This window comes from Equus caballus, chromosome 15 (assembly GCF_041296265.1).
Source record: "Equus caballus isolate H_3958 breed thoroughbred chromosome 15, TB-T2T, whole genome shotgun sequence".
Lineage (NCBI taxonomy): Eukaryota > Metazoa > Chordata > Mammalia > Perissodactyla > Equidae > Equus > Equus caballus.
The window spans coordinates 24,707,795-24,728,214 of record NC_091698.1 but is presented as its reverse complement, the minus strand read 5'-3'; the positions used below and the strand labels follow the sequence as shown (position 1 = coordinate 24,728,214).

The following is a 20,420-nucleotide window of genomic DNA, read 5'->3' as shown; positions in this document are numbered from 1 at the left end:
GCTAGCTTTGTGTCCAGTTGAGTTTGTGACACCTGGCTTTAGAAAGATAACAGTCACCAGAAGCCTAAATCACTGAAAATATACATATATCCGATATACAAATCGTCTCCACGACCTATAAATCACAAAGCAGTTTAGCTTTAAAATCGTACACTGCATATTCATGTGCACACCACTTGCAGTTTTAGACACATGTGAACTCTTTACTGAATTAAAGAAAAAAAAAGAAAAAACACCTCAGCCTACCATAAGCGATTACCAGAGGCAGAACAGAGTGCAGCTAATATGCTTGTTCCAGCAGATGTTCGTTCCCGTAAATATTAAACATAACACAAGTTCCTCCAGGAATATGCAGGCAGTAATTTTACCACCTGAATAGGGCTACTTGGAACATTTGCGGGGGGGTGGGGAGAGATAAGAGGGATGATGAAGCAGCCAATAGGATTTTTAAGACACCCGCAACTAGAATTAAACTGCTTCCAGCGGCGATTTACCTACAGCAGCTCCTCAATGTGAGAAGCCCGAGCATCAGAACCCGGAGGGCTCCCCAGGCTGCGAGGTGTGAGCGTGGAATAAAGAGAGGCACTGGGCGCCGGAGTGGGGTGGGGTGGGGTACAACTGCGGTGAGGTGTGAAGAAAGGGCCCAAAGGAATGTGAACCTCGAGGAAATGAGTCTCCCTGGGCCAAGGCCTCTGGAATTCCCGCACGGAGAAACACTCGCCCGCCCCCCGCCCTGGGTGTTCACTTTCCATCTCGGGTGGGAGCGGGTGGGAGACAGAAAGGATGCAGCCGCCAAAACCCGGCGCAGACAGGCAGGAGTCTGGAGCATCCTCTAAGGGCACTTCGCGGCAGCACCAACTCCAGGGGGTCGCTGGGGTGAACCAGAGGCTCTTGGAGAAGAGGGAGGGGGCCCGAACGGAGGGAAGGGAGGTGAGAGGGGCTAGGGGGCCGAGGGGTGGATCCCCGGGCACTAGTGACACGTTCTAGAAATCAGTTCTTTTTCTCTCCATGGTTGCGCTCTGCCCCTGGCTCCCCAGATCACCGGCCCCTGGGCTGGGGAGGGTAGCACCGGGGGGAGGGGACAGGAAAGGGGGGCAAGAAGACGGGAAGGCGGCCTTGCATCCACCCGGGGAAGGCAGGAAGGAGCCGGCGAGGCGGGCGCCCCCGACCCACCCCACCCCCACGGCGGCCGGCCGCCCAGAGCCCCCGGCCCAGGTGAGGGCGCGCGGGCCGCCGCGGCCGCGCCTCGCCGCTCCCGCCTGCCCGGGCGCCGGCACCGGGACTCACCACAGCGACTCGAGGTCCCATTCCTGGAGCAGGGCTAAGTCGAAGCTGTCCATGGTGGGAGGTGTCAGCGCCGCCGTCGCCGCCGCCGCCGAGGCTCGGGCCGCCCGCGCGCTGCAACGAAAGGCGCCGCTCAAGGTGCATCCCGGCCGCGCCGGAGCGGCCGCCGCCCCCGGGTCTGGGCTCCGGCGCCCCCCACCCCCGAAACCCGGCCGGCCCGGCGGCAGCGGCCGGCGCACTCACCCGCTCGCCGGCTCGCGCGCAGGCACACTCCGGAGAGAGCGGCGAGCTCGCCGCGCCGCCGCTGCCGCCGCCGCCGCCGCCGCCTCGCCCCCCCGCGCCCGCCCCTCCGCCCCTCCGCCCCTCCGCCCCTCCGCCCCTCCGCCCCGCCCTCGCGGCGGCCCGGCCCGCTGCAGCCGCCGCCGCGGAGCTCCGCGCCCGCCGCCCGCCCCTTTCTCCTCGGGGAGGCGCGTGTGCGCGGGCGAGGCCGAGGCGCGCGCCCCGGGAGCCCCGCGCCGCGCCCGCCCCGCGCGCCCCTGCGCTCCCCGCGCCGCCCCTCCCCCGGCCCCGGCTGCCCGCCCGACCCGCGGCGGCCTGGGGTGCCCCAGGCTGTCCCGGGAGGGGGGACCCAGGGAGAGGCGGCTGCGGCGCCGGGCGGAGGGGGATGCTGAGCCGGCCAGGCCTGCCGCATCTGCCGCCTCTCGCCTCGCCGGCCCCACCCGGCCCTCCTCGGTGGGCACGCACTTCTTTTTGAGGCCGGGATTCCCTTGACCCCGCTGGGCGCTCCCGCGGGCCGGGTCCAGACCCGGAGTGGGTGCTGGGAAATTCCCCGGCCGCCCCAGGCGCGGGGAGAGTTAACTGTGCAGCTTACGGCAGCACCGTAAACAAATCGTTGAAAATATCTAGAGTGTAAGTTAAGTGAAATAAAGGGGAGTCAGGGAGGAAAGCTCTTCTGACACGACCTGAGTTTGGCCTCCACTGGGGGTCCCACCATCCTCCAGCTGGCCGGTCCCTGGAAACCAACCTCTTTTCTTTTTATTTATTACAGGGAAAGGGGACAGGCCTCTGGGTGTAGACTGCAAACTTCCCGCCCCATCTCCTGTCTGGAGCGCTGGAAGGATGATAGAGTATCATTGTGACTCCTAAAAATCAAGTCCGTGTTATTATTACTTGCTTGGTTTTAAAAAACATTTTCCCCTCCCTTGCTTTTATAGACGTGCTAAGAAGCCCACGTCTAGATTTGGGCCTTAGATCTGTTTCTCTACCGCTGGCCAAAACGGGAAACCGCTCCTCACTCCCCTGACTCTCCTGTCCTCTTGGCCACAGCTCTGGGAGCCTCTCTCGGGATTCCACAGAATTCCTGGAGAGAGCAGTACAGAGCAGCGTCGTTAATCCCATCATTTGCACCAAACTCCCAATCCCCTGCCATAAGGGAGGCCCTTCTGGTACTCTCTCCTTTGTTCATTCTGGACAAGGAGAACTACTGACTGAAGCTGCCAGAAATCTAGACCCTTGGGTGGAACTCACAGGAGCCCTCCAGGGTCAAGCCTAGGAGTCACCCTCCTCACCTCCCTGACCTCTGCAGGAGGATTAACAATCTCAGTTTGGAGAACATGTAGAAGAAGAAAAGACCAATGAGAATTATTTCCTATTTGGGGTTGAATTACAAAACACTCAGCCTCCTTCCTCCCTCAGCTCTGGAGTAGTCCTGCCTTTATTAGCATCCATACCTAATGTGCAAAATGTACAACAATAAATTAAGGCAGAGTGAGCATCAACATAGTTTGAGGAAACGGAATTGTTATTTTACATGCTTACAACTCCCAGCCCCTAAAATCTTCTCTCATTAATTGAAGGGAGTAACAGGGCTACAAAAGAACAAAGAGACTGTGAATACAGGAGAAAGTACAGGTGTGAAGGGCCGTCTTCAATCCCAGTCTACAGTGCATTTGGAGAGAAAGAAAAAAATCTGTCTTCTTAATATCTCCTTAGCATAAGCCTGGTTGGAAATGTTTGCTCTGGCAAAAGTGGGATGCCTGAGCCATCCAGACAGCATTCCCAGGAACAAAGGATGGGGGTGGAGGTGGAGGAGGGCGAGAGGAACAGCCCCTCTCTGGCAGAACTGCCAGTTCCACTGCCTGAACAAGAAATGCATCCTGTCCCCGTGCTCGTGGCTGCAGCCGGGAAGCCTCTCCAGAAAGGAGCCCTCCCGCCCATCACAGAGATCTGGCTTTCCTTCCCTTCCCACCACATCTGTTTATACAAAGGAGGCCTGAAGAACAAACAGAACCATGTTTACTGGGAGTCCCATCTCAGGCTTGAAGCTCAAGATACAGATTTGCCCTCACCATGGAGGCTGAAGATAAATAGATGGTTCCGGAAAAGGAAAGGAGAAAGCCCTGGGGGCATAGAACTGGTACAGTGGTTTACTCCTAAAAAGCTTCTCCCCCAAAGCCACGTAGCAATGGGTATGTTTATACTAGAATTTAACATGGTGCCTCGTGTTAATACATAAGTGTACTTCAGCCTAAAGCAATTTCACTTGTGGGTATTTAAGATTTTGTCTTCAGGAATAGCACTTATTTTCTGTTTGGGGCGTCTAACATAGGGGAAGTTGCATTAATACTTTTATTCCCAGTGTATGTTTTTGTGTATAGTGTCCAGTTGGAGAATAGGGGCTTTTGAAGGAACCCAAATAATAGTTGTAGATACCATTTTTACTAAGTCGTTATGGAAATAAATCTAAATTAATGGTATTTACAAGTAAAATGTAGAACAGTTAATGAGAACCTTTATAGGGAGATCTTTTTTATCATTATTATTTATCTGGTTTATTAAGATGTTCCCATTATCCTCCAGCCCCTAGGTACACGAACCAAAACAAGTGCTTAATCTGGTTGCCAAAATTTTAAATCCTAATACAAAGCAACAAAGGGCTTGGGCTTCCTGGGATTAGAATGCCAGAACAAAAAGGGGAGACTTTTTGTAAAGGAGTAAGAGAATACCTAAATTAAAAATAAAAATAAAAATGGGTGTTTCCTCTGAAGCTGATGTAGCCTTGTGCTTTAATGTTAAAGCCCTTGAGACTTGAGGGACCTCTTCCCCCAGATAGTTGTGGGTGATACTGCAGAAAGCCTCGTGGGGAGGCGGCTGAAGGGGAGGAGGTGCTCGGCTTCCTAGGTCAGGTTTGTTTGTTTAGGCTAAATCTATGAACGAAAGATGCTGAGAAATGAATCCTACTGGGTCCAGGGGAGGCATACACGTGGACTTATCGAGGACCCCCCTCACATCCCGCCAACCTGCAATAGACCCAGAAGCAAATCCGTGGCATCCAACTAAGATCTCCCTTTGGACACGAATTGAGGGAACAGAAACTACGTGGCTTTATCAATTCATGCCTTATTCTGAAGATGTGGCTGCAACTCAGAGGTTGGTTTTGTGACCAGGTGAAAATTTTTCTTTTGTAATCCCACCATTCCCCTAGAAAAATATGTCTGGCCAAAGGCCAGCCATGCGGGTGGTCTTGCTGGAAGGTGATGGGAGCCCCTACTCCACCTCCTCCAGCGTTGTGTGGCACTGCACTCTCTCTCCTGTTCCAGCAAGGCTGCAGATGAATCAAGCAGTCTGCTTCTCCTTCCAGAGCCTTCTTGGGTGTTTGTAACTCTAAGTAGGGATTGCAGGACAAGCCCTCTAGGCTTTCTGCTTGCAGATTACGTGGTAGTATGTCGAGCCTCAGGACAGTTTGGGTTTTAATCCACCTGGGAGTTCTGGCATCTCCAGGCCTTTCCCTCTTCACTGCTATCTCAGAGTGGTTCTAGCCTAGGATCCGAGGTGCCTTCCTTTTTCTATTTTTTTCATCATTCACTAGGTCCCGAGCAGATGGTGTGGCTGTGCTGGCTGTCATCACTCCTCCTATGTTTCCATGGAAACATGGGGCATAGGGACCATCTCTGCCTTGGGCTCTCTGACAGTATCCTCTGGCGGAGAACTTCAGCACTCTGGCTCCCTCCCCCTTGCCTGCCCACGTCCTGGAGAGCTTGAGAATGTTCTGAGGCCCTGGAAGCCAGGGTCATTTCAGAGATCACCTAAGGACATACTCCCCACAAAGGGTTGTGAACTGGCTGGAAAGGGGAGGGTGAGGGGTGCCAATACCCCAGTCATGTGGCTGAGACCGATTTGCAATGGTGGCATATTTGGACTGTCTGTCCCCTCAGCCAGATTCCATAATGGCTGATTATTGCCCAGATTTCGGAAGACATGCTCCTAAGGTTGCATCTGCTCATCAGGTAACAGATATTTAACGAGTGTAAGTATGTTACTGACATTTTACACTTTACTGACATTCTACCCCCTCCATGTGCATTCGTTATTTTTTTTTTTTTGTACAAAAACAGGTTTTCCCTAAGGAAGGTACCTTCCTCAAAGTTTCCAACATCCTCCTGCCTACATATTTCACTTATATAGCCGCTAAGACATTAATTAGATTCAGAAGTCCATAGAAACAGTAGAGCTGGGCAAGGTCAGAGGCCAGGCAGGGCAGAGAAAAGAGCGAGGAAAATGACCCTTGGGAGAGGGTAAGGAAGCAGAGGGAAATTTTTCATGCCATTCAAGTTCCAAATAAGACAAAGATAATTTCAAAATATGGTCAACTACCACAACACTGTTTAGAGGATTAAAGTATTGTCCAATTAAAGAGTTCTTTTTATAAAAAAGTTGATTTGGTATAAGAATTCCATGCATCAACTTCTCTCGTGGTGGTCACTCCTTATGCAGTGGGTACAAAAGCCTAGTGTGTGAAGCTCATCACATTTTAAAAAAGAAATGAAACAAATCAGGCACATGTGCTGAAAACAAAAATGCCAGTGGAAAAGTCATAGGCTCTTCATAAAAGTGGATCAGAAAAATATTTCCTATCACAGATCATGTCTTTCGTGCATGCTGACCTACTTGGAGGATAATAGCATCGTTTGAGATACGAGAAGATCGCTTAGTGCTGGTAACAAGAACCAGTCACCCTGACTTAAGACTTAGTATCCCCACTGGCTCCTTGTCCTGCTTCTTCAAGATGTGCATTAACCATCATGCAAAATTCAAGGACTCTGAACCTGTTGGGAATAGGCAATAAGTGACCACAATGATAGCAAACACTTCTAAGTTAGGATGTACCGAGTACTGTTCTAACTATCAACTCCATTTATTCCTCCTAAAACCACATGAGGTATGTTACTGTTGTTTTTGCTTCACAAGTGAATAAACTAAGGAACAGATAAGTGTCACAAGCCAAAGCATGGCAGGTTGGGCGTTGGATCTAGCCGCCACAATACCATGCCAGCTCTCATAACTTCTGCCTTAGTTATCTATAGCATTGGAGCATTTCCCTGTCTGCAGGTGCTTCAATAATGAATGGAACACAGACCTAGTCAGAATGTGAGAGAGAGCCCTCTACCTCTCTCTGTGCAATCTTCCGTCCCCTAGTTTTGACTCCAGAGCTCTGCCACACCACAGCTGGAGGAGGGCACTCCTTCTCTCGAGTCTCAGTGTCCTCCTTTGCAATGTGAGAAGGCTAGGTTGGACTTTTTTTTGTCTCTTTGTCAGTTTTTGTCTCTGACAGTTCTAAAATGTTCAAGTTCTGTTTTCAGTTGTTCCTCCTGAGCACTGCCAGACAGGACTCCCTGGAGTACATCAGGAGAGCCATAAATCTTCTCTTGTTTAAGGGTAGGACCTCCTCCTTGTCTTAAACAAATCTCAAGGTGTTGATCTGTTCCAAACAGGAGTGCTTGCTGTTCTGTTAAGTGTTAACAGACAGCAGGAAAGCCAACGTGTTTAGGAGGACCTAGCTTAGGTCTGGTGGGAAATGTGGGAAGGAAGTCACAACATGATTGTGGGTGTCAAACCCTTTTTCTCTCTGGCACCAGAGAGTATTCAACCATGGAGCTGACGACCCCCATGAAGCCCCTGGAGGACACAAGTGCAAGTAGACCAACCATGACTCACAGCCTGAAGACAGAGAAATTTCAAAATTATATCTTGATGGATTAAACATTGATGGGCAAAGGACAGCAGTATAAGATCCTCAAAAGGTCTTTCAGGTCGAGGCATCTCCTATAGCTCAAAGTCCATAGTGGAGGTCCTCCAGTCTAGAAATAGAAGAAACAGAGAGCAGAGTCTCCCTCATCAGGAGTTTGAGACAAACAAGTTAGGTCAGTCCCTGCTGGTTGCTTACCCAATATCCATCCACCCTCTTCTTTACTAACAAAACCTAAGTTTGGTTTGGGGAAGTAATGAGGCCAGCTGAAATAACTACATTTTCCAGTCTCTATTACAGCAAGAACTGAGCATGTAACACAGTTCAGGCCATTGAGACATAAGCTTAAGTCAGCTGGGATTTCTTTGAAAGTTTTGCTTTGGTGAAATAGTCTCCATCCTTTCCTCCAGGTCACTTCCTGCTTCTTCCTGTCCAGAATGCAATTGAAGGCCTGAGGCGGAGCAGCCATCTTAGACCTTGAGGGCGAAAAACACAGAGTAAATTTGGCAGATCTAAAGTCAAAAGGAGGCTAGGTCCTTGATGGTTTCTTCATACAATTGTACCGTCTTTGAACCACCTGCCTAGCTCTGAACTTTTGGGGACAAAATAAGACCATATTTGGCTGAGCCACTGTAATCATGTTTTGGTTAGTACAGCTAACTGATAGAGAAGTCACGGTCCCTCCACTGTGCCCTGCACACTGCCCTTTACAGTCAGGTCTACCAGACGTCCCAGCCTATGTGCCCAGCAAGGGCAGTACTGCAAGAGAACCAACTGTGATTTGGAAAAGCCTATGTTTGCTTTCTTGAACATAAGCTTGCCTTCTAGGTTCACTCCAATTGTAAGAAAGTCAATTAATAAGAAACCCATGCTCAATTGTCTGAAGACTGATTCATCTGGCTCCTGCATTTTTATAATATTCCATATTAATAATTGTTTCTTTATTTTTGTGTTATTTGCTAACCTGATCAAGTTACGGTTATATCCTCACAGGGACACTAGAAGATCTCATTTCTGGAAAATAGTGCAGGAATAATAATAGTCAGCCTTTCTTGTGTCCTTGCTACATACGTAAAAATATGCGTGTTTCAGACTCTGTCATTGTTTCTACCAAAAAACTAATTACCGCTGTATGAAGCTGATTTACTTCAGAAGGAGTTTAGAAAAACAACTAATTAAGTAAAGTATTGTGAAATATAAACTGCATTATAAGGTTAGAACCCTAGAATAAAATCGCAGAAGATTGAAAGTCAGGAGAAACCATAGAGGCTCTCTCTGGCTAAACTCCTACCCCACGCTGGAATTCCCTCTATGTCAGCCCTGAGATAGTCAACCTACACATGAACATTTCTAATGATAGGTAGCTCACTCTCTCAAAAGGCTTCCTATTCCATTTTTAAAGAGCTCAGCTCTGACTGGAACAACATTCTTTCTTATATTTATGAATCCTAAATTGATTTCCATGTAACTTCCTAGCATATTACTTGCTTACAGTAAGCACTCACTTAGAGCTCAGTTTCACTGAATGCTTTCGCTTGGTCCTCCATGTACTGAGACTTGTGGGCTCAAGTAATTTCCTCAGCACCCTTGGCAAAGGGAATTCTTTGTTCATTGGGAATACTGTACAGAGAAGGGGAGCCAGTCTCTTACGAGGAGCACACGGACAGGGGAATGAGAGAAACCCCAACTTCTTCCAACTGGTAGTTGGTTTCTTGGAAGAAAGGAGCTTCCAAAGGAAGTTGGAGCTGGCCACAAGAAGGAAAATGCCCACCACAAGATAGGGAGGCAGGAAGCTCCTCGCAAGAAAGATACTTCCCTCCTGGTTCTCAAGGAAGAAGGTTCACAGTGGGAGGTAGACAATGGGAGCCCAAGATCATGGGAGGAGGCTGAGAGTGTGGACAGGAAGGAGTCCTGATTAAAGCTATAGCCAAAGGGCCAGGCCCACAGTTAGAGACAGCAGCTCTTTGGAGGGATGGTTCCCTGTGTTTTTCCAAAGCTCCAACTCTCCTGTGGTGCTTGTTATAATTTTATATACTTGGAACAGACAGTTACATTTTTATGAATTTAGCATTACTTTCTGTCACTCTCTAGACAACAATATGAGGTTTATTACTACATAAAGGGAAATTCGTGCTCTTGGACTGGAGTGAGTGTCAGCCCAGATTCCCACGCTGCCATCCTTGTCATCCTCTTTTGATGAAGTCACTGGGGACACTTACCCAGACTCAGATCTTGGGCTCAGGCCCCAAGAGGATAATTTCAATGATCGTGGAAGTCATTTCAGATATTTATTTACTGAACAAACATTATTGAGCACTGTTATATGCCAGTCAGTGAGTTAAGAAATAAGGAGAAAGAGAGGTCAAAAAAATTTTAAAAGCCCGCGGTGTAGAGGATAATACACATATATCTTCATTCGCTTATTCATTCTTGAGTTGAACAAATGTTTATTGAGCCAGTTATGTGCTCAGAACTATGCTAGGCACTCAGGTTACCACCCTAGGTGAAACAGACATGGCCTTGAGGAAGGGAAATGATTATGTTATAATGCGATTAGTGCTATGATGAGGGGAATGCAAATATTCAGGGAGATCTTTCTAGAAAGAATGGCTGACCTGTATTCCAAGTCCAGAACTCACTTATCCAGAGTAAGGTGGGTGGGAGAGGATGGAAGAGAAGAACAAACTCTGTATGCTATACTCTGTTACCTGCTAGGACAAAGATGTGTCGTCAAAACTATAGGAGCAAGAGAGAGCTGGTGATGACTTCTGTCTGAGGCACTCTTAATAGAGAAGCTGACATTTGGGTTGGGTCTAAAAGAATGAAAGCCAAAGTGAGGGTACGTGGTAGTGGTGGAAAACCATTCCAGGCAGAAGGGAAAGCACATGACACAGCCCAGAGGTGAGAAGAAACATGTCATGTTCCGGTAACAGAGAAAGTTCCATGTGGCCTTAAGGGGGGGAGTTGCAGAAGTCAGGGGTCATATTCAGGGTGGGAACAGAAGTAGAATGAAGGGAGAGGGAAAAGGAGCCAAGGCTAGGGCAAGAGGTCGGGGCGAGGTGGTGAAGACCGTGTTTTGCTGGTGGGAAAACGTGTTAAGTGAGCAGGAAGCGAACATCAGAGATTCAGTAAAGCGCCAAGTGAATACCCAGCTGCCCAACCCAGGGGGACAACTGAGAGTTGAAAAGGGGAAACGGTTTCTGAGAAACCAGAGAAAGTATTTCACAGAGCACTCAGCCCAGAGGTTCTTCTTTTTGTTGTTGTTGTCAAATCAAGCAAACTCTTCCCTCAGCACAAGGCTGGCCACATCATTTGCAGAACCCAGAGCAAGATGAAAATGTGGAGCCCCTGGTACATGAATTATTAAGAATTTCAAAATGATGACACAGAGCTCCTGTGCTTGGTTTAATGCTTCTGAGTGTGGGGACCTGTGTGACCGCATAGGTCACAGGCCCGTGAAGCTGAGGCTGCTGAGGTATTTTGGTGCTGTGGGGTTCCTTTTTACTAACTGGGTAAGCTGGTGCTGGCTCTTTGCAGCCTGGTGTTGCAAGGACAGGTTGAGCAGCACATCTAGAGCACAGCCTTGTGCTCGTACAGGCTGCACCCTGTGAGCCCCCCTGCGCTTGAGATCATTGCACAAGGAAAAGGTTCTTTTTTTCCCGATCATATTGAAAACATACACGCAAGAAGACAATTCAAGCCATGCACAGCAGTATGTGACAGGGGGAAACATTAAATTATAAGTATTTTCCATTTTCCTCTCCCCTTTTTATGCGAGTGAGTCCTCAAAAAGAATTCTTTTTGCTAAGCAAGAAGATGATAGAGATGTAGGTTAGGGAAACTGAGGGAAGGGGGAAATTATTCTACAAAATAACAGGAGTACAGGAAGAAATGAAGAGCTTGGCTGGAGGAGGAAGGGAAGGGAAGAGGCAGCAGCTTAACGGAGTAGAATTTTGGGGAAAGACAGAAAGATCTAAAAGGGATTTCAGAAAGTTTTGCAATATGATGTAATCCCATTCTCCATCCTCCTAATGAGCTTTAAATAAAAGACTGCATTGCTCATCCAAGTTTAGGGAGACAGATGTGTGTGTGTGTGTGTGTGTGTTTTCGAGGGGGTGGTTTTCAAACCTAGCTGCAGATTAGAATTACCTGGGGAAAAAATTCCAGTGCCCCCCCCCACCCCGCCACCCCGCCACGCTGATTTAAATGGTGTGAAGTGAGTTTAAGGAAGCCACACAAGCGATGGCCAAGGTAAGCTGTCTCTTCTGGCCCTGGTCTAAGTCCTTTTCTTTGGTGACCGTATCATTTCCATTGGTCTATTTGTCTATCCTTGCGTCAGTTCCACCCTTTCAATTACTGTAGCTTTATAATAACCTCAATGGCTGGTGGAGCCAGTTACTCCCACTTGGTTCTTCTCCAAGCTGATCTTCTATTCCTTTGTTTTTCATTATCATTTTAGAATCAGCTTGTCTATTACTTACACACACACACACACACGAATACCTGTTAGCAGTTTGACAGGAATTGCTTTGAATATATAGATCAGTTTGGAGAGAACTAATGTCAAAGATATTGAGTCTTCTCATACCTACACATGCTGTGTCCCTCTGTTCATTTAGATTTCCTTTACTTCTATGGATAATGTTTCATATTCTTGTGCATAGAGATCTTGCATATCATTTGTTAGATTGTTTTTCCCTAGGTATTTGGTTGAACCAACCTATTCATTTCCATAATTTGTCTGTAGTTATTTATTTATCTATTTTTAAAGAATGGCACCTGAGCTAACATCTGTTGCCAATCTTCTTTTTCTTCTTCTCCCTAAAGTCCCCCAGTACATAGTTGTATATTCTGGTTATGAGTGCCCCTGGTTGTGGCATGTGGGACACCACCTCAGCATGGCTTGATAAGTGGTGCCATGTCCACACCCAGGATCCGAATGGGCAAAACCCTGGGCTGCCGAAGTGGAGCGCAGGAACCTAACCACTCGGCCACGGGGCCGGCCCCTGTAGTTTTATTTTTGTTTCCTATGTACACAATAATTCAATAATATCATCATGTAAATGATGGCTGAGTTTTCCCTCCTCTGCAGTCCTTACACCTTTATTTATTTTCTTGTCTTAACTTGCCAGCTAGAGCTTTAAATGCAACGTTGAGTAGAAGCAGTAATGCTGGGCATCTTTGTCTTGTTCCTGATTTCAAAATTAGGGATTGCTGGACAGCCTTTATCAGATTAGGCAATTTCCCATCTACTGCTAGTTTTTTAATGTTATAGCTGTTTATTATTTTGTTTATTGAAATCATGAATTGATGCTGAATTTTATAAAATGTTTTCTGTGGCCTGTTGAGATGCTTCTACTATCTGACAACTTTTTTCTATAAATGGTTTATGTAGTGAATTACATTGATTAATTTTCAAAAGTCAAACCAGCCTTGTATTCATCGAATAAACACAACTTGGTAGAGTGACGCGTTACTTTTGTTATTTGTTTGTTTGCTTGTTTATTTATTTATTGAGGAAGATTAGCCCTGAGCTAACATCCACTGCCAATCCTCCTCTTTTTGCTGAGGAAGATTGGCCCTGAGTTTACATCTGTGTCCATCTTCCTCTGTTTTATATATGAGACACCTGCCACAGCATGACTTCGTAAGTGGTGTGTAGGTCCACACCAGGGATCCAAACTGCTGAACCCCAGGCTGCCAAAGTGGAGCGCACAAATTTAACCACTACACCACAGGGCCAGCCCCACTCATTACATATTTATTGCTAGATTCAATGTGCTATTTTGTGGGGCAGGGGGGCAGGTTCTGCACCAATGGTCATATATAAGTGAGTCAAATTTTCCTGTTTTGGGATGACCCTGTTAGCTTTTACTAAGAAAGCCCTTGAAAATAAATTGGTGTGGGGAGATTTACCTCCTTTTCTTTTTATTCTCTGGGATAGTTTGTGTAATATTGGCATGATTTCTTCTTTAATAATTTAGTGGCATTCACTAGTAAAGTTATCTGAGCTTAGAGTTTTCTTTGAAATTTGTTGAGACTTACTCTCTGGTCCCACCTATGGTCATTTTTGTAAATATTCCATTTGTATTATGCTATTGTTGGTATGGTGTTCCTTATATATTTATTGCTCATGTTTTCTGATAATCTTGTTCAAAGCTCTTAATCTTTTCTGATATTTTGTCTGTTTTTCTATCATTTTGAAGATATATGTTAACATTTCCCACTGTAATTAAGATTTTATTTCTTCGTATAATTCAAGTTTTGCTTTATGTATTTTGAGGTCATGTTATTTGTCGCATAAAAATTTAGAATAGTTGCTTCATCCTGGTAAATTGACCTTGTTAAAAGGATGATATGTCCCTCTTAATCTCTAATGATGATTTTTGCCTTAAAATCTACTTTAATGTAAATATAACTGTGTCTGCTTACCTTGGGTTACTGTTTGTAGAAAAAATATGTTTCCATTCTTCTATTTTTAATCTTTCTATATCTTTATGCTTTAGATGAGTTTCTTGTAAGTAGCTTGTACCTCTATGGATTTCGTTTTAGCACAGTCTGACAAAATTTGCTCTTTGAGTATTTAATCCACTTACATTTAATATAATTACATTTGTGTAGATGTTTAAATCTGTCATCTTGCAAGGAGCTTTCTATTGTTCTGATTGCTCTGTTTCTTTTTCTCTTTTTGTATTATCTTCATTGGATTATTTGAGTATATTTTTATTATTCTATTTTTCTCCTCCCTTAAATTGGAAGTTATATATTTTGTATTGTTATTGTTTTTAGTATGCCTTAGTGCTTGAACTAGATAGCAAAACATGCATCCTTGACTTATAAAATCTAATATTTATTGTTACTTTTATCCTCATCCATGAAAATGCAAATATTTTAGAACATTTCAAGTCTATTTATCCCCCTCCTCTTTGAGGAGGGTAAATATTTTATCCCATTTCAAAAGGTGCCTTTCTATTTTGTTGATTATTTTCTTTGCTGAGCAGAAGCTTTTTAGTTTGATGTAGTCCCACTTGTTTATTTTTGGTTTTGTTGCCTTTGTTTTTGGTGTGAAATTCAAAAAATCATTGCTAAGACCAATGTCAAGGAGATTACCCTCTATGTTTTCTTCTAGGAGTTTTATGATTTCAGGTTTTATGTTCAAGTCTTTAATCCATTTTGAATTGATTTTTGTGTATGGTGTAAGATAGAGATCCAGTTCATTCTTTTGTAATGGCTATCCTGTTTTCCCAAGACCATTTATTGAAGAGACTATCTTTTCTTCATTATATATTTTTGGCTCTTTTGCCCAAAATTAATTGACTATATATACATTGGTTTATTTGGGGGCTCTCTATTCTATTCTATTGATCTATGTGTCTGTTATTATGCCAATACCACTGTATTTTGATTACTGTAATTTTGTAATATAGTTTGAAATCAGAAGTGTGATGCCTCCAGCTTTGTTCTTTCTCAAGATTTCTTTGGCTATCTGGGGTCTTTTTTGGTTACATAAAGATTTTAGGATTTTTTTTTCTATTTCTGTGAAGAATGCCATTGGAATTTTTATAGATATTGCACTGAATCTGTAGAATGCTTTGAGCAGTATGGACATTTTAACAGTATAAATTCTTCTAATCCATGAACACAGAATATCTTTCCATTTGCTTTTGTCTTCTTCAATTTCTTTCACCAATGTTGTATAGTTTTCTGTGTATAGATTTTTCACGTCCTTGATTAAATTTATTCCTAAGTATTTTGTTCTATTTCTTACAACGCCTAAGTAGGTTATTTAATGCAGGATTATGAAATCCAATAAAATAACTAGTTTAAGAAAGCTCAAACAATACTATGATACACTATATACCGGTGGTCCTACTAGTTCACTTAAGCATACACATATAGCTAATTACCAATTCTTGACTAATTTGTCATCTCTCCACATCAGCATCATTTATTTTTCACACTTCAGTCATTCAGCAAGTATTTATTAAATACCTACTCTGTTCTATTTTATTCTTTTGATGCTGTTGTAAATGGAATTGTTTTCTTAATTTCTATTTCTGATAGATCATTGTTAGTGTATAGAAACACAACTGATTTTTGTATATTGATTTTGTATCCTTCAGCTTTACTGAATTTGATATTAATTCTAACAGTTTTTTTGGTGGAGTCTTTAGGGTTTTCTACATATAAGATCATGTCATCTACAAATGGAGACAATTTTACTTCTCCCTTTCCAATTTGTATGCCTTTTATTTCTTCTTGACTAATTGCTCTGTCTAGGACTTCCAATACTATGCAGAATAAAAGTGGTGAGAGTGGGCGTCTTTGTCTTATTCTGATCTTAGAAGAAAAATTTTCAGGACTTCTCATATACGGCCTTCATTATATTGAGGTGCATGCCCACTATAAATAGTTTAAATAGTTGAGAGTTTTTACTGTGAAAGGATGTTAAATTTTGTGAGATGCTTTTGTATCTATTGAGATGATCATACGTGATTTGTATCCTTCATTTTATTGTTGTGGTTATCACACTGATTTTTAGATTGAATCATCCTTCCATCCCTGGAATAAACCTCAGTTGATCTTGCTATATGATCCTTTTAATGTGCTCCTGAATTTGGTTTGCTAATATTTTGTTGAGGATTTTGGCATCTATGTTCATCAGGGATACTGGTCTGTAGTTTTCTCTTCTCGTAATGTTTGGCTTTGGTATCAGGGTAATGCTGGCCTCATAAAATGAATTTGGAAGCATTCCTTCCTCAGCTATTTTTTGGAAGAATTTGAGAAGGATTAGTATTAATTATTCTTTTAATGTTTGATAGATTCACCAATGAAGCCATCTGGTCCTGGGCTTTTCTTTGTGGAGAGATTTTGGATTACTGATTTAATCTCCTTACTAGTAATTAGTCTGTTCAGACTTTCTGTTTCTTCATAATTTGGTCTTGTTAGGTTGTGTTTCTAGGAATTTATCAATTTCTTCTATACTATCTAATTTGTTGGTATGTAATTGTACACAGTGGTCTCTTATGATCTTTTGTATTTGTGTGGTATCCATTGTAATGTCTCCTGTTTCATTTATAATTTTATATCTTTGAGTCTTCTTTCTTTTTTCTCTTGGTAAATCTAGCTAAAGGTTTGTCTATTTTGCTTACGTGTTTTACAAAACAGTTCTTACTTTCATTGATCTTTTCTATTCTCCTTTTAGTCTCTATTTCATTTATTTCCATTCTTTGTTATTTGTGTGATTTTACTAATTTGGGGCTCATTTTTTTCTTCTTTTACTAGTTCCTTGAGATGTAAAATTAGGTTGTTTATTTGAGATCTTTTTTCTTAACGTAGGCATTTATCATTGTAAACTTTCCTCCTAGAATTGTTTTTGCTGCATCCTGTAAGTTTTGATTTGTTGTGTTTCCAACTTCATTTGTCTCAAGATATTTTTTGATTTCTCTTTTGATTTCTTTTTTGACCCATTGGCTGTTCAGTGGCATGTTGTTTATCTCCACATACTTGTGAATTTCCCAGTTTTCTTCTTTTAATTGATTTCTAGTTTCATACCATTGTGGTCAGAAATGATGCCTGATATGATTTCAATCTTCTAAAATTTATTAAGACTTGTTTTGTGGCTTAACATATGATCTATCATGGGGAATGTTCCATGTACACTTGAGAAAAATATATATTCTGCTGCTGTTGGATGAAATGTTCTGTAAATGTCTGTTAGGTCCATTTGATCTAATGTGTAATTTAAGACCAATTTTTCCACATTGATTTTCTGTCTGGATGATTTATCCATTATTGAAAGTGGAGTACTGAAGTCCTCTGTTATTGTATTGCTATTTCTCCCTTCAAATCTCTTCATATTTGCTTTGCATATTTAGGTACTCCTATGTTGGTACATAAATATTTACTGTTATATCCTCTTGATGAATTGACCCCTTTATCATTATATAATGAATTTCTTTGTCTCTTCTTACTTTTGGCTTACTATCCATTTTTTCTGACGTAAATATAGCTACCTTGTTTTCTTTTGGTTTCCATTTGCATGGAATATCATTTTCCATCCCTTTACTTTCAATTTATTTGTGTCCTTAAAGTTGAAGTGAGTCTCTTGTAGACAGCTTATAGTTGGGTCTTGCTTGTTAAATCCATTCAGCCACTCTATGTCTTTTGATTGGAGACTTTAGTCCATTTATATTGAAAGTAATTATTGATAACTTTGGACTTATGATTTCCATTTTATTAATTGTTTTTTGGTTGTTTTGTAATATCTTTGTTCCTTTATTTCTCTCTTGCTCTCAGTCTTTGTGATTTGATGATTTTCTGTAGTGGTATGGTTTGATTCCTTTCTCTTTACATTTTGCAAATGTACTATAGGTCTTTGTTTTGAGGTTAACATGAGGCTTACATAAAACATATTATATTTATGGCAGTCTATTTTAAGCTGATAGCTTTAACTCAAACACATACAAGAGCTCTACACTTCTACCCTCTTAAACATAAAACACATTTTCTGTTTTTGATATCACAATTTACATTTTTCACATTGTGTATCAAGTAATTAATTATTGTAGTTGTAGATATTTTTAATACTTTTGTCTTTTAATCTTCATAGCAGAGTTATAAGCAATTAACCCACCACCATTACAATATTAGAATATTCTTAATTTAACTATATATTTACTTTTACCAATGAGTTTTATACTTTCATATGTTTTCCTGTTACTAATTCGTGCCCTTTTGTTTCAGCTTGAAGAACGTCCTTGAACATTTCTCATAGGGCCAGTCTAGTGGTGATGAACTCCTTCAGCTTTTATTTGTCTGGAAAACTCTTTATCTCTCCTTCAGCTCTGAAGGACAACTTTGCCAGGTAGAGTATTCTTGATTGGAAGTGTTTTTCTTTTAGCACTTTGAATATATCATCCCACTCCCTTAAGATTTCTGCTGAAAAATCTGCTTATAGTCTTATGGGGGGGTTCATTTGTATGTAACAAGTTGCTTTTCTCCTGCTGCTTTTAAGATTCTCTCCTTGTCTTTGACTTTTACAATTTAATTATAATGCTTTGGTGTGCATCTCTTTGAATCATCTTATTTGGTACTTTTTGGGTTTCCTTGATCTGGATCTCTGTTTCTTTCCTCAGGTTAGGGAAATTTTCAGCCATTATTTCTTTGAGTAATTTTTCTTTCTATTTTTCTAATTTAAAAAATTTTTCTCTTTCTCTCTCTATTCTCCTTCTGAGACCCCTATAATGTGTATGCTGGTCCTTTTGATGGTTTCCCATAAGTCCTTTAAGCTATCTTCACTGTTTTTCATTCTTTTTCTTTTTCTCCTCTGATTGGATGATATCCACTGCACTGTCTTCATTCTGGCTGATCCTTTCTTCCACATAATCTACTTTGCTGTTGAACCCCTTTATTGAATTTTGTAGTTCAGTTATTGTATTTTTCAGTTCTGTGATTTCTGTTTGGTAATTTTTTATATTTTCTATATCTTTGTTGAAATTCTCACTTTGTTCATGAGGTGTTCTCTTGACCTTGGAGAGCATCTTTATGACTGTTATTTTGAACTCTCCATTAGGTAAATCATTTATCTCCATTTCATTAAGATCTGTTTCTGGAGATTTATCTTCATATTTTGTTTGACGCATTTTCCTCTGTTTATTCATTTTTCTTGACTCTCTGCGTTGGTTTTTGTACATTAGATAAAATAGCCACCTCTCCCAGTCTTGACAGAGTGATCTTGTGAAGGACATGGACCTCATCAATCAGCCCAGCCAGAGCTCCTGGTTACCTCTCAAACCTCTGTGATTGTCTAAGCTGCCTTCTTTGTTATTAGTGGCTCCAAGTAGTTGAGAATTTGCTAAGACCTGTCGGTGTCCAAAAAGGGAAGATTGCATTCAGCACCTAAATGCCAGCTGATTGGAAGCCAGACCCTTAGACAGCAGCTGGAAAAGTATGTAGTTAACCCCTTTTCAGGGAGAAACTGGGAAATGTCATTTTTGCCTCCTCCCTTTGCACTGGGCACAGGTGCATAGCTGCAGTAGGGTATCCTGTGGGACTTGTGAATGGAAACCCAGTTGGCTATCAGAGCCAGGTGATCTGGAGACCCATTGCTCAGGCAGCAGCACAAAAGCTGGGTGCAGAGGTGTGTGCAAGCTTCTTCCAGAGACATACTGGTGACCTGGAGCAGGCTAGAGGAACAGGACAGAAGAGGTGTCTGCTGGTTTCCCCAGTTCTAAGGGAAGATCACAGCCAGCCCCTTGATGTAGGCTAAATTAGAAAACTGACCCACAGGCAACAGCTTTCAAAGTATACAATGGACCCCTTCAGGGAAAGACTGAGAGATAGGTGATTTTCTCTGCTCCCTCTGTGCTATCACTAAAGGAACAGCCATAGTGAGTGTTTGCATGCACATTAATAACTGCTTATTTGTTTGCTATAGTCTTGTGGGTCTCATGGATGCAAGGCCCATTGGTTTTCAGAGCTAGGAGTTGTGGCGGCCTGTCCCTCGGAAGGAGTCTTAAAAGTTGAGGTGCTAAATGTGGGGTTCAAACCCTTCACTCCTCAGAGAAAAGCTGGGTGTTTGGAGTTTCCTCTTGACTATATGATGTTGTGCCAGGGGAGGGGTTTACAGCACAAGTGTGTCTCAGTATTTCCTACCCATTTAAATTTCGGTATTTTCTCATTTGCCTGATGTGTAGGAGTCTCTCAAATAGTTTGTCTATGTCTTTTGGAGGTAATTTCTCTGTGTATACCTACACATTCAGTGTTTCCATGGGAGGAGGGCAGTAGCCTCCTGTGTCGCCATCTTTATTGACCTCTCTATTTTACCTTTATTATTGAAGCATATTTTTGCTAGGTTTAAAACTCTGGGTTGACAGGTGTTTTTTTCCCCTTGTAATTTAAAGATATTATATCATTGTCTTCTGGTTTCTATCATGCCTGTTAAGAAGTCAGCTGTCAATTATATTGAAAGTAAAGCCTCTGGACACATGAACAGACATTTCTCCAAAGAAGATATACGGATGGCCAATAGGCACATGAAAAGATGTTCATCATCATTGATCATCAGGGAAATGCAAATCAAAACTACACTAAGATATCACCTTACACC

The 20,420-nt window shown here is 42.8% G+C and overlaps 1 protein-coding gene across 9 annotated transcripts in view; it reads right to left on the bottom strand.

The window, feature by feature from the left end:
• The window catches only part of AFF3 (ALF transcription elongation factor 3), a 573,872-nt gene that overhangs the window by 526,066 nt on the left and 27,386 nt on the right, over nucleotides 1–20,420 (bottom strand). For 5 of the 9 annotated variants that reach the window (XM_070236083.1, XM_070236085.1, XM_070236086.1 and 2 more), the window contains exon 2: nucleotides 1,288–1,398. In XM_070236083.1, coding sequence (XP_070092184.1) covers nucleotides 1,288–1,340 — 53 coding nt within the window. In that variant the 5' untranslated portion in view covers nucleotides 1,341–1,398. Of the gene's footprint in view, nucleotides 1–1,287; nucleotides 1,399–1,527; nucleotides 1,616–20,420 lie in introns of those variants that run through there. The other 4 variants (XM_023618555.2, XM_070236084.1, XM_023618558.2 and 1 more) reach the window with 1 other exon arrangement.